Source organism: Pholcus phalangioides, unplaced genomic scaffold, assembly GCF_987345545.1.
Source record: "Pholcus phalangioides strain wild (caught in Gottingen) unplaced genomic scaffold, Ppha-v1.0 ptg000031l_1, whole genome shotgun sequence".
Classification (NCBI taxonomy): domain Eukaryota; kingdom Metazoa; phylum Arthropoda; class Arachnida; order Araneae; family Pholcidae; genus Pholcus; species Pholcus phalangioides.
In genome coordinates this window covers 5102161-5117137 of record NW_028301621.1, presented here as the reverse complement: position 1 = coordinate 5117137, position 14977 = coordinate 5102161, and the positions used below count along the sequence as shown (strand labels likewise).

General features: G+C 40.6%; 1 protein-coding gene across 2 annotated transcripts in view; it reads right to left on the bottom strand.

Annotated features, from left to right (window-relative positions):
• Positions 1-14977, bottom strand: part of LOC149067026 (calpain-B-like) — a 208893-nt gene that overhangs the window by 47850 nt on the left and 146066 nt on the right. For both annotated transcript variants that reach the window (XM_089253047.1, XM_089253048.1), the window contains exons 14-15: positions 12505-12569; positions 10271-10339 (exon numbers count right to left, since the gene is read on the bottom strand). In XM_089253047.1, coding sequence (XP_089109173.1) covers positions 10271-10339; positions 12505-12569 — 134 coding nt within the window. The remainder of the gene's footprint in view (positions 1-10270; positions 10340-12504; positions 12570-14977) is intronic.

The window sequence follows — 14977 nt, the reverse complement described above, 5'->3', positions numbered from 1 at the left end:
CCATGCAGTAACTTTAGGCGAATGCAGTGGTTTCTCTTCACACAAATGAGGATTTTCGGAACCCCAAAATCTCCAGTTTTTTTTTTTAATTTTAAAAAATTTAAAAAAAAATAAATTTTCGAAATTTCTGTACAACATTCTTACAGTTTTGCTAATAAACGTACCGTTTACCGCATGATTCTATTGATCTTTGTTGTAGAGATATTTAATTTTGAAATAAGGGCTTATTCGCTGATCACCCTGTATATATAAATATATATATATATATGACGTGGGTTTTTTTCCTTTCTTCAAATTTCGCATGCGGATTATGAATATTATTGATATTTTGAAAATACTGTATTGCAAAATGTTGTGAAGCCGCCTAAAAAACCTACTACTTGCAAACATCTCTATTAATTCATTAAATTCCACCTCAAGAAAAAAAAAATTCTGAAAATTCTTTGATTTTATGCATTTATGTGCATTAATGCTAAAAAGGCCGAACTATGCAAATACACTGCTGGCCACCCAAATTGCAACACCAAGAAAGACAAGAGATATCGCAACAATATTTATTTTGTAGATAACATGTTGACCAAGCATCAAATGATTAAATTTATAAACTTCTGTGAAGTGTGGTTCCTGCCAAAGTCAGTAGCCAGAGTAGCCGCCATTGTTGGAGATTATCGCTGCCACACGCCTCGGCATTGATTCAAAGAGACTTTGGATGTGTTCTTGGGGTACAGCAGACCAAGCAGCTTCCACGCGTTGCCAAAGTTGATCTGGTGTGGCAGCTGGGGATGTAATCTGGGTCAATCGTTGAGCAACCATGGACCACATGTTTTCTATCGGCGAAAGATCCGGAGAGCGAGCTAGCCAGAGAAGCAATTCAATCTGGCGATTGACGAAGAACCTTTGGACAATGCGTGCCACGTGTGGTCGCGCATTATCCTGTTGAAATATGGCTGTGGGCAAGCCCTGAAGGTAAGGAAGGACAACTGGCTCCAACACCTCGGAGATGTAGCGATGGCTTTTTAAAGTACCGGCAATGCGTACTAGAGGAGTGCGAGAGTGATATCCAATACCGCCCCATACCATAATACCCGGTGCAGGACCAGTGTGGCGGTGCAAAACGCAGCTGTTCAGCATCCTCTCTCCACGGTGTCTCCAGACTCGAATCCGACCATCGTGGTGTTGCAGACAGAAGCGTGACTCGTCAGTAAAGACAATTTCATTCCATTGTGCCGTCCACATCCTTCTTTCATCGCACCATTGGCGGCGGAGACGTCTGTGGTTCTGCGCGAAGCAATAGACGTCTTGCGGACAGACCACTCTGCTGTAAACGGCGTCGAATGGTACGCGCAGACACTGGATGATGCGGTACAGACTGAATGTGCTGTGCTATGGTTCGTGATGTGGCAGAGCGATCCGTCACTGCCATACGCACAATACGCCTGTCATCACGTGAAGTGGTGCACTGAGGTGGATGCGATCGAACACGTCGTACCCTTCTGCATCCAACGATCACATATCCGCATTACAGTTTTTTGGTTTCGTCCAACACGACTACCGATTTCCCTGAAAGATAATCCCCAATCTCGGTAGGCCACTATCCTTCCTCTGTCGAACTCGGATACTTGATCAAAAGATGATAGCTGTTTTCTACGAGGCATAATTGATCGTTTTTTTGAAAAAACCACAAGAAAAACACAATTGCCGTACTTCAAATCGTCGAGTTCTCCAAGCCTTAACCGACTGACGGTCCTGCACGTATATGTACGTGTGAAGTTGATGCCTTCCAAACGGTCTAGGCCGTATTTTCACGTGTGAACTTTTCGACTTCCAAATGGTCCTGGCCGTAAATATACTGCCTTGCTTTCCCCCCATAAAGAATCACTAAGCTGGCTTAGCATACGCCCCTCTCCTTTCTCCACAAAATGACCATTGTACTCGCAACAGCGCTGGGCGTTGAAAACGACAAAATGGCTTCTGCCTTTTCGGCGGGAGGGGGCAGTTTTCAATTAACTTAGCAGATAGACGTTTGACAAGCAGCTCTCGAATAGTCAGTTCAAAGAAGCCTTAATCCTTTTGTAAACGAAGAGGAATTTTCAGAAAGTATAAAAAAGGCTGCTCTTCAGCAAGAAATGCCCCACCTAAAAGGCACGTCTTTATCTTATTATAGAAATTCTTATCGCTTGATTGTAGGATATGTACTGACTTTTATTTTGGCATGAAAAAAAATTCATCGTACTAAACTCATTGACGGCGAAACACTGAATGCAAAATACAGATAAACTGGATTCCCCCCCCCCCCCGAATTGTGACATCCTGGCTTTCCAGTGATTTTAATTTTTTACAGTATAGGCGAAATTTTTTAATTTTATTTTTCATTTGTTTATCTTTACCTCTTTATCACTACTCAAGTACGATACGGCAGAACCTCAATTATCCGATGTGATTGGAAAGCCCTACATCAGAAAACCAAAAAAATACAGTATCATGTTTATTTACGCAAAGCATAATTGATACCAGTGTTTCTTAACTCCTTTACCCTAACCCTCTTTGGACCATGTTTTCTTCTCACTTCTTGCTTTCTTGGCCCCCGCCTTTGCCTGGGCCCCTAACCTCACCCAGCAGACTAAACCATTTCTAAGTATACAAACTATTTTCTTTTTGAAAAATTATATAGTGAAAGCGAAAATTTTATAAACAAAGACTGTCATAGTCATGCCCCCCCCCAAGGGGTGGGCTGACAAGGCTCCAGCCCTGGGGTCCGGTGTGATTTTAATCTATTTTTTTGTTTTTTCACACTATAAATTCATCATAAGGGGACCCCGTGAAAGTCTGGTCGGGGGGCCCGTAAAAGATCCCAGCCTAGGGGCCCTGCTTCAGGATGTGGGGGCCATGGTCATAGTGTCTGTCAAGACTCCTGTCTCTAGAGTCCAGCGAGCTTCCCTCTTGTGAAGGTTATACGCTGGGCAGTGATGCAAAGATCACGCCAACCCACCCCCTCCCGCGTGCAAAGTGATATTCGGGAAGGGGGGTTCAGTATTTCGATGGAAGTAACAGCTTACATATTTACATACTTTCGAAAATTATTGTGTGCCAGAATTTTATCATGTAGGCCCCATGAAGACATTATACCCCCCGGACTATGCCTGAATCATCCCATACTTGTGAACCAGAGTTGGGCGAACGTACACAGAGAAAGCATATGGGAACGTATGCGCATCACATTTGTGGTAAGGCGTACATAACATGTATGAAATTCTATTAGCTTTGCAAACTATGCCTTGATAATGTTCAGTGAAATCGAGAATGCGGCTCATTTGCAATACCTAAATCCACGCATGTATTCAATCTCTGCAACATTTCATTGCTCAGTTGATAATTTTCAGCTAGTACCAGTCCTTATACAAATATATACATTTTTATATCATTGTTCATCGCTTCGCTGAGCAATGCTCTAGAAAATAAATAAGGCAAGGGCACTCGTGTGTGGCTTTTTTTTTTAATTTTATCGGTTATAGTAAGGATTTAAAAAAAAAACAGTTGGAAGTGGAAATAAATATAAGCATGTTATCACATTGTTGACCGGTCATGAGTAAATTCTAACTTTCAAGCAGGATAAACCTGTAACCCAGCGATTCTCAACCGGTGCTCCGTGTACACTTCCCAGGGGCTCCGCGGTGACAAAAGAAAATAAAACAAATCAGTAACTTTGATAGATAAATAAAAAATAAGAGGCCTACAAGATTCTACCATAAAAATTATATGCAAAAAGTGCTCTTCGAGTGAAACAGGGCTCCGCCACAGAAATTATATACTGAAAAGGGCTCCGCGAGTCCGAAACGGATGAGAACCGCTGCTGTAACCATTCATTAAGTTGAAAAACCACAGAAAACGAACTTCGGTAGACCACCACTCTGCCGCCAGTGAGGTACAAACCTGGATGCTCGTGATGAGATCCCAGAGTGATGTCCACGCGACGACACAGTAGCTCTAGAATATACACGGCCACGGGTGAAAATCCAGTAAAAAAGTATTGTGCTGTAAAAGCTGAGTCACGGCTTGATTAAGCATTCCATACAGAAAAAAGAAAAAAAATGTTCAGCTCATCTATAAATTCCTCACACTTATGTGACAGGACATGAATAAGCTTGTACGTGCTCATCAAGCACAATGCCTCAACATTGAACGAAAAAAAAAGTACATTTAAATTTAAAAATAAAATAAAATTTTTTTATTGTATCTTTTGGTCATTTATCACACTTGTTATAAAATGTGTGCTGATTTTACAAACGAAACATCCAAATGGTTGACTGACTTCTTTTTTTTCCATCTAAGATAGTGATCTGGTGGCCCAGCCATTAGATACGTCGGAAGAGTTACGAAACCGTGGGTGCTTGACATGAGCTTTACATGGAAACTATTGATCCCTGAATGAATTTTGGGGGTGCTCAGATCAGTGGTACAGAATACTGTAGGTACTCGAGCACTCACTGCACCCTCTGGCTCCACCCCCACTGCCAGTCATCCCCCTAAATGCCAGAATTTTATTTACATATTGTGAAATCTTGACTAAGTACTGCACTGTCAGTTCCCTTCCCCCAACCCACAAGAAATTTCTGGCTACGGCTCTTCCAATAGCACCATTGTCCACATAATAGAAAGGTCTTACAGGTCTTGAGGTCAAACAACCTAACATAACATTTATTTGCGCAATAATGTTTTTAGGAAGAAATTTAACGATCAAAAACAGTTCAGCTCCTGGGTGTAAAACGGGCCACAGCAATTGAATTCAATTAGTGAGGAAAAACTAATTTCTTACTAAAATAGTTACCGTACTTCCCCACATTAGCTGGCATGCTGGGAAACAGTGAGGCAGGCCAGTATGCTGAAAATATCCGTATTTTCCGGAATGCCGATAAAATTCGATTCACGGATTCTGGAAAATTCTTGAATATCTTTATTTTTTATTAATTTCTTATCAGGAAAATAGATTATACATATCGTCGGAGCCAACAATGATGGCTCTTACTGGAACAAACAGTTGAATATTTAATATTAGAATGAATAACTGAATGGGAGGAAGAATGAAATGAAACATTTCATAGAGAATCAGAAATATTGTTCAATGTCGGTACTGTAATTGAAAGAAGGTAAAATTTGATTAGTCTTCTATACATGTGTATGAACAGGGCCGCAACTAGATGCTTGGTCACACGGGGCAAGCGCGCATTTTTACGCCCCCTTGTAATGGTAAAGGAGATGTTTCAGAATGAAATTTGCACCCCCTCGGGTTCAGCGCCCGGGGTACGAGACCAGTCTGCTCCCCATAGTTGCGGCCCTGTGTATGAATGAAGGCTGACAGTTGAATTCATATCAGATGGCATAGAGTTATAAAATTCAGGAACTATGTAAATAAAATACTTTCTTTTAAAAGTTTTATGAACACAAGATAATGCATAGATTCAATTTATTCCTGAGGAAGAACAAGACAAATTAATATCTAAAGAAAACTGATTTTTTTGAAAATGAGGAAGTGTGATTTAGAAAAATATATACATATAAGTGTATCAACTTTATTCGGAAAATCCACTGATTCAGCTGAATGCATGCTGTGATCCTATTATAACCTCACTTTTTCCGGCATGCCGAAAGTGGTCAAGACCACAACATACAAAAAGCTGGTGCCCCTCGTGTTTTGCGGCATGCCGGCCAATGCGTAGGAATACGGTAAGTTTATTGAAATTTTTGAGTGAAATAATTTGGTAACAGATCTTTACTTGAAAAGTAAAAAGTATGTTCGCAGAGGAATGGGAAAAAAGACGAGCCCACAAATAGCCAAGTATTGTACTTAGTTTGAATCCTTTTACGAGAGAACACACCTTTTCTTTTCCTCTCCTACAAAGAAGCATTCAACAGTGGGCGGAACAAAAATTTTAAACCACACAACACTAAATCCGATGTCCCGCTGTTTGTACGGGGGGAAGGAAAAATTGTTGGATTTTTTTCGAAGCAGTTCTGTGACAATTACCTGAACCTTTTTCAAGTAGATTTTCTCAACACCCTCAAACCGTCAGTCGGTTAAATAGCGCTTTGAAGTGGCGCCACAGGCGCGCGTGATGGGCGTCTGCACTGAAATTCTAATCATTTGCATATCTCACCTCTGCTAATGCATGTTGTAAATTTCATATTATTTGCATGCTTCCTTCAGGGTGTTGCATTTACGGTGGCCAGCAGTGTATATATGCACATAATCCGGGCCAGGGTAAGAAAAAAATGATTTTTTTTTAAATAAAAAAAAAGAACGGATTTTTTAAAATTTAAATTAACTGACTGTTAATAAATAAATAAAAACAAAATAATTAAATAAAGTAATTAAAACGAAATAATTAAATTAGTTAATTAAAACAAATTAATTAAATACATTAATTAAAACAAATTAATTAAATACATTAATTAAAACAAATTAATTTAAACAAAGTAATTATAAATGACCATAATTACCAGAAAAAATACACCAACGCGTCGATGACCCCGAATCATGGGAATCGATATAGGGATATATAAGGATCGATATATAGGGACCGGTGAAAGCCCGAATTTCGGACATTGGCCGGGTCAACTGGGCTGGCCCCGAAGGGGCAGGGTCTGCCTGTCGTAATAATGTCGTAATGATTATAAGGCGCTTATGACAGACAACCAATTAGGAGCTGGCACTGTGACGTCACAAAACTTGCGTTCGCGTCCAAAATATGCTCTCGTGTGACCAGGGGGTAAAAGCTGCTCGAAAACAGGTTTGCGTCCAGCGGGAAAACGCTCTCGTGTGTCCATAGCCTTTTTGGCATTGACGCTTATCCAATCAGAATTTCCCCCATTCTAATATTTTGAGCCATCTCTTATGATTATTCTAATTTTTTAAATATCTTAAATATTTTTTAAAAATATGTTATTGCAATTTTGAACACGTAACAAACATGCCACAGGTAAGTTCAATTTATTCTAAACGACAATTTTTTTCATTCACTTCCGCTGTTTATTTTTCCGATGATCTGCTGAAGAAAAGAAAAAACGATTACTTTTTTACGTTATTCTAATTTTTTTGAATCGAAAGTTGTAATATATTTTTGAAGGCCCGAATATATTCCTTCGTAGAAATCTAAATCAGCTGTGGACTTAACCTTGTGAAAAACTCGCTTCTTGAAATTTAAATCTATTGCCCTCTTGCCAACACTGAGAGGCAATTTTTTGTCACCCCTCGTAGCTGGTACCCAGTGCCGGCCGCACCCCCCGCACCCACCTTCCTACGCCACTGAGACAGAAGATACGAATATTACATAGGATCCTATGGGTTCACTTGATTTGGAGGCGATGTGGGGAAAAAATTCTGAAGAAGGGGGCGATAGAACAAAAAGTGTGGAGGCATCTATAGGAAACATATTTTCTGGATATTATGCTGAGGTGAACTCGGAAAGAAAAGTCATCTTTCTCCACCGGGACAGGCCCTCTTAGGTCTGGCAAGCATGCTACCATCTATACCACTGAAGACATGGCCCTGCTTCCCTTCCGGGACTCGAACCTCAAGCAAGAGGCCCTGGATTCAAGTTCCGGAGGAGACGCGATGACTTTTCTTTTCGAGTTCAGCTCAGCATAATATCCAAAAAATATCTATTTCCTTGCCTTGATATTTTGAGGCTGAGAAAAAGCCACCTGTCTCTCTATGGCAGGCATCTTCAACCCGTTGCTTGCGAGCACCACGGTGCTGCTCCCTAACCACCCAGAGTGCTATATGCTCGTGTCCGACTTCGTTCTCGCCAGCACTTGATCAATTCCAATTAAACAACTTGTACACATTGCATTCAAGGATTGAAATCATCCTAATTTCATGCATTCGTGTGTCAAACTTGCTGTAAGGGTAATCTTCTTTTGATGATGGAGTACAGGTAGTGTTCGCAACTAGAAAAAGGTTGAAGAACTTTGCTCTATGATCTCTATGGAAACATGGATTTTCTTTGGACATGAGAAATAACCAGCTGCACACGCCGAAGGAACGTATCGCCCTATTCGGATGTGGTTGTAACAAAGTACCTCCAAGGAAAGTGATGGACAGTCCAGAAGCGGAAAAAGAGTGCATCGCCGAGGCAGACAAGACCAATGGCAGGACCGGAACTATTCTCTCACGAAGGTCACATGGCATGAAGAGGACGATCCACCCTCGTAAAGAAACAGCACATGGAGATGCCGACGCCCTGACGAGAGGACCGGGTATACAGAAGCGTCGTCGTTGCCTCAAGGCAGAAAAGAAGTATGGGTCGGCGAATCCTGTAGTGACGCAGATAACATTTCAGGTCTCAAGTGACGATCCTTGGAGCGACAAGAATACTCGGAAGGCCCAGCTAGAAGATCCCGACATAGCACCGATAATGGACTTGAAAGAATCCACCGGGAGTAAACCAACATGGTAGGACGTCATCTCTTCCAGTCTGACGACCAAGAGATACTGGGCGCTATGGGACTCTTTGGAGATGAGAGATGGCGTGCAGTACCGCAAATGGGAGTCGGAGGACGGGAAAGCAACGTTCAGATGGCAACTCATGTTTTCAAGAAGCTGTGTGAAAGAAGTGATGAAAGAGTTGCACGAAAGCCCGTCCGGTGGACATTTCGGCATGATTAAAACTCTCCAGAAGGTCCGTGAACGACTGTTGGGGCAAATCCAGAACCGATGTGGACGAGTGGTGCAAGAATTGCGACGTCTGCGCCACCCGCATCCGGCGACCGTTACCGAGAACCGCCCACGAGAGCACCGGATACTCGCCATCACTAATGAGACAGAACCTTCGCCAGCCAGGTGATCTGATGTTTCGGCGACCGAGAGATGCTGTTCTTCTACCGAAAGAATACGTCCAAGGACTCCAGGAACGCCTCGAGGACATACATCGAATCGCCAGACACCGGATCAACATCGGCTCCGTAAAAATGAAGAACCGCTACGATGCGAAGGCCACGACTCGTGACTTCAAGGAAGGGGACCTCGTCTGGCTCTGGAACTCGAAGCGCCGGAAAGGACTGTGCCCGAAACTTCAGACGTCATGGGAAGGACCCTACAGAGTCGTGAAGAGACTGAACGACGTCGTAACTCGGATCCAGAAGACGCCATCCTCGAAGTGCAAGGTGGTCTACTTCAACAGATTGGCCTCTTATCACAGAGAATGCAACCCGCCGACTTAAGTACTGAATTGTCGGGACGAACAATTCTAAGAAAGGGGCAATGTTACGAACTGTAAACGATAGATGGCACAATTCTTTATCGCTCTGTAGGCAACGAGAGTTGATACCGGTTACGGTTAAGCGCAAGGATGTGCGATTGGTGGAGAACTGGTGGAGGGCGTGTAGAGAAAATTCCAGAGAAACCTACCCCAGACAGTGGCGCCACAAACCTGGTACTAGGAAATAGAAATTTATGGAATGTTCTTTTTCTCGAAGTTTCTACCAGGGTTATAAATAGTGTGGCGCTCACAAGATGGCAGGCTCGAACAGATACAGACTCGATGAAAAGTCAGTTTTAATTGAACTTTGCGAGAAAGTTGTTAGCTCTCTGATTAGCTAGTAAATACGTGTATAAATTGCTGTTCTGTAAATAAATCTCTGTTTGTCCGTCGAACCGCTTCTTGTTTTGCAACATCGAAGTCTTGTGGAAAATTATCCGGAACAATACTGTATGGACCATACGCTTTTTGAACGTATTTGATCACTAGACAATTTATGTATCTCCAAATAGCTATAGATCCATGATTATTTTTTAAATGTTAGACACTCTGCAATTAAAGTGCTCCTTGCTTAATATCGTGGAGGGAAAAACATGTTTCCCAGGTATAAAAATAACGAGAGAAAAAAACATAGCTCACAGGGTTTTCCTAAAAAAATTAGGGGATACATAGTAATGAGAAATAATTGTTTGAAAAAAAAAAACATTTGTGAAAACCTTTATTCTTTCAGTAATATATCATAATATGTTCTTTTGATTATCAGGTGTGATGCAGTTTGAAAAACATTTTGAGGCCACTCCCTATTTCCGCGTCACTAAATTTGCATATCCTTATGGCTAGACATCGTAGGAAACTCTTATCATTCCGTAAAGTTTGATTTGTAAATACGGGAAGACGCAAATGGCCATCTCAGATAGAGCAAGGTAAGATCTCTTGCGTTAAAAAAAATTGTATATAAACTTGTCGTGAAATTTGAAAGAATAAAATTATGTCTGGTATTATATACAGCCACTTACCTTCCAATATTGGAGAATCATAAGTAATCCTGGTAATTCATTTTTATTGAGAGTTCCAGAAATTATTGGCTAAATATCTGTTAAGAAACATGAATTTTTAAAATGAAATACATTTTTTGTATACAACACACCGTTAATAATGTTTTTTTTTAAATCTGAAAGACAATTTATTATCATTTTTTACGCGTATGAATACAATACGAAGACATAGCACAAAAAAAAAAAAACGTATAAACTAAACACGACTGAATACAAGGGCATGGTCTTCCAAGAAACCTGTCCGTTCAGGGTAGATCCATGAAAATCGTACTGTTTTCTCGAGGCAACACATCGTTTTATACACTGAAGAGCCAAAAAAAACTGGTCCACCTGCCTAATATCGTGTAAGGCCCCTGCGGGCCCACAAAAGTGCCGCAACACGACGTGGCATGGACTCGACTAATGTCTGAAGTAGCGCTGGAGGTAATTGACACCATGAATCCTGCAGGGCTGTCCATAAATCCGTAGGAGTAAGAGGGGGGGGTGGATATCTCTTCTGAACAGCGCGTTGCAAGGCATCCCAGATATGTTCAATAATGTTCATGTCTGGGGATTTTGGTGGCCAGCGGAAGTGTCTAAAGTCAGAAGAGTGTTCCTGGAACCACTTTGTAGCAATTCTGGACGTGTGGGGTGTCGCATTGCCCTGCTGAAATTGTCCAAGTCCGTCGGAATGCACAATGAACATGAATGGGTGCAGGTGATCAGGCAGGATGCTTACGCACCTGTCACCTGTCAGAGTCATATCTAGACGTATCAGGGGTCCCATATCACGCCAACTGCACACGCCCAATACCATCACAGAGCCTCCACCAGTTTGAACAGTCCCCTGTTGACATGTAGGGTCCACGGATTCATTAGGTTGTCTCCATACCCGTACACGTCCATCAGCTCGAAGCAATTGGAACCGAGACTCGTCAGACCAGGCAACGTGTTTCCAGTCCTCAACAGTCCAATGTCGGTGTTGTCGGGCCCAGGCGAGGCGTAAAGCTTTGTGTCGCGCAGTCATCAAGGGTACACGAGTGGGCCTTCGGCTCCGAAAGCCCATATCGATGATGTTTCGTTGAATGGTTCGTACGCTGACACTTGTTGATGGCCCAGCATTGAAATCTGCAGCAATTTGCGGAAGGGTTGCACGTCTGACACGTTTAATGATTCTCGTCAGTCGTCGTTGGTCCCGTTCTTGCATGATCTTTTTCCGGCCGCATATGTCGTAGATTTAATATTTTACTGGATTCCCGATATTCACGGTATGGGCGTACGTGAAAATCCAAATTTCATCGCTACCTCGGAGATGCTATGTCCCATCTCTCGTGCGCACCACGAGAGATGGGAGCACCTCATAACACCACCTTCAAACTTAAATCTCACTAAATCTCGATAACCTGCCATTGTAGCAGCAGTAACCGATCTAACAACTATGCCAGACACTTGTTGTGTTATATAGGCGTTGCCGATCGCAGCGCCGTATTCTGATTGGTTTCATATCTCTTTATTTGCATACGCATGCCTGTACTAGTTTTTTTGGCTCTTCAGTTTATATACACGTGTATGGTTGGGATTACACTATAAAAGTTTCACAAATGTTCATTTATAAAACTCGAAAAATACAAACATTAAAGTGATCGATTGCATTTGCTAAAATGTTACCAATGCTCTTATTGGCTGCATTTTTCAACTTTTATAAAACTAGTTTTATCAAACTTTTATAGTGAAATGCTGCCTATGTATGATGTATGCACACATATTTATATTGGTGGGGCTCCCAAGCTTTATAAGCATGCAGTTATTGGTTTCTCTCAGAACTTTATGTACTATTAATACCAGTATTATTAATTACTAATACTATTAGTATTTTTCATATATGTTTTAATCAGAATTGTGTGTACATATATATATATATATATATATATATATACACATTTTTTTTTAAATATTTTTACTTGTAAATACTATATAATAGGACTTCCATTATATGAGTTCCCGGGCTATTGAAAACACTTTCAACAATAAAGAAATTTACTGCACTTAATTTCTTTAAAAATTATGTACAATAAAAGGATGTTCGAGACGCGATAAAATGTATTCGGTCCCCAAGGGTGGATTTTCGAATAAATTGGTCATCTTATCTACTGATTTGAATAAGCTGTACACATATTTGTTAACATAAAATATATCTATTAGATATACGAGGATACGTCACGCAGCATAAGAAGGTTGCGGCAAAGCTCCAAACTCGGTTTTTCGCAACAAACATGAAGAGCTGGAAGAAAAAAAAAATTAATAAAAAAAAAAGTACACATAAATATTAATTAATTACATACACAGTTTGCAACATCTCAGTTTTAGTTAGACTATAAATATTAAACTGCGGTTCTCTCTGGTACATTGATGATATCGGCATTAATTCTGCCACCAAGCCGGGCTAGAAGAGATCTCAGTAATAAGAGAAGTTAGGTGATAGAGTTCTGATGTTCATTGATGGCATCGCAAAATTTTCGTAATGTTAGGTCGGTATTACACCATAAACTTTTTATGCAAGTTATTTTATAAAATTTGAAAAGTGCAACTAATAAACTTATTGGTTGCATTCTAGCAAATGCAACCAATAAGCTCATTGGTTGCACTTGTCATGTTTAATGGAATAATTTTTATAAAACTTTTATACTGTAATACCGGCCTAACGCCGGGATTACGCTATAAAATTTTTGTAAAAGTGCTTGTATAAAACTTGAAAAATACAACGAATAAGCTATAATACAACGGTTACATTCGAGCTAATGCAACCGATCAGTTTATTGGTTGTATTTTTCAAGTTTTATGAAATTACTTTTACAAAATTTAAAAAACAATTTAAACGTTCAACTACTAATCCCGGCCTTAGGTTTGTTGTTTTAGGTATGCAGGCCTACAGTACAACGTTTGCGGTTAGATCACCGTTTCCCCGAGTGGACGATATTATACCCTGGGAGGGGGATATGGAAGCTATGGGTGTAATATACGATCTCTACGTAGTTTTTTAAAATTTGGGGCCGATGAGGGAAAAAATAAATTCTTAAGGAAAAGTGAGCAGTGCGCTAAAAAGTTTTAGAAACTCTGGTTTAAAACCGGGATTATACTATAAAAGTTTTATTAAACTTCTTTTACAAAACTTGAAAAACGCAACCAATAAGCGGATCGGTTACATTTGAGTGAAAGTAACCAGTAGGCTTATTGTTTTTGCTTTTTTTCAGTTTATCAAAGAGCTTTTACAAAACTTACGGTATAATGCCGGCCTACCTCGTTCTTTAATGATTTTTCTCACCCCATAAGTGAATAACTGCTAGAAACCAGGAATGCCTATATAGTAAACATGTAGCATAAACCTTTCATGAGAATATAGAAAGAAATAGAAAATATAGAAGGAGAAAAAGAGATATATCGCAAGTGATTATTTCTTGGTTACGAAAAATACGCATTTTTAAAATATATGAGTACATGTTTGCAATGTTATTCCACTTTTTATTATGCATATTTTTTAGTTTTAGTTCATATTTAAAAATTTTCAACTTTTCCCATTTCTTTCAATGCGTATTTTGACATTTCCGAGCGCAGTCAGAAATTTATCTCGGAGGGAAAAGAGTAGTACTTCGGGGGGGGGGGGGGGAAGAGAATACCTGAGTTATTGAACAAAATCAGTCATTTTCAAACATTTTGGGGTTAACTCCTCCGCTACGGTTTTGTCGTGGTGCGTATTTGCATATTAGAACTTTACTTTTTAGTGCATATAATTCTGTATTTCTAACATTTCATACTGATTTTTATATGAACATGAATATGATTTTTAAATGAACACTGGTGTAAGAAATTAAGAGAATTTGCAGACTTGGTCGATTATCTCTAGAACTACTGTACCGATTTTAATGAAATTTGATATGTACATACATTGATACAATACAAAACAAATAACTATTCAATAATTGTGTGTAATATACACACGCATGATCGTGCGTAACACTCGTTGGAGCCAGAAGGTATGAAACAGCGGTTGCAGAATAAACAAAACAAAAAAATGATTTAATAGATGGGTTAATAGGGGGTATTGTCCCTCTTACAGATATACAGGTCTCGCAGCGTGATTTCATACTTGAAATAAGGCAGTTTATCATTTCCTGTGGCAATTGGTCCGACTCGTTCAGCAACGCTGTTTTCCTTCCCTGGATGGTTCCCGGAGGGGGGTTGCGAGTTGCAATTGTCCTCCCCAGAGCATCCCAGACATGCTCTATAGGGTTAAGGTATGGAGATCTGGCTGGCCAATCCATCCGGCGAATATCCTCACTCTCTAGAAAATCGTCGACCAGAAGAGCTCTATCGTCCATTAAAATGAACTCAGGGCCAACTGCACCCCTGAAAAGGTGAACATAGGGCTCCAAGACCACATCCCTATACCTCACACCAGTCACAGTGCCACTTTCAAAGACATGGAGAGGTGTGCGGCCATTCAACATGATCCTTAAACCTTCTCCTCCGCCATAATGGTCGATTTCGCGAACATTGGAGGGTAGGTAGCGGGTCCCTCCATATGAACGTACGGCCAGAATCGGTGCTTAGGCTGAACCGGGACTCATCAGTGAAGAGAACGGTCGCCCATTGATCCATACTCCAATCTCTATGCTCTCTGCACCATGATAA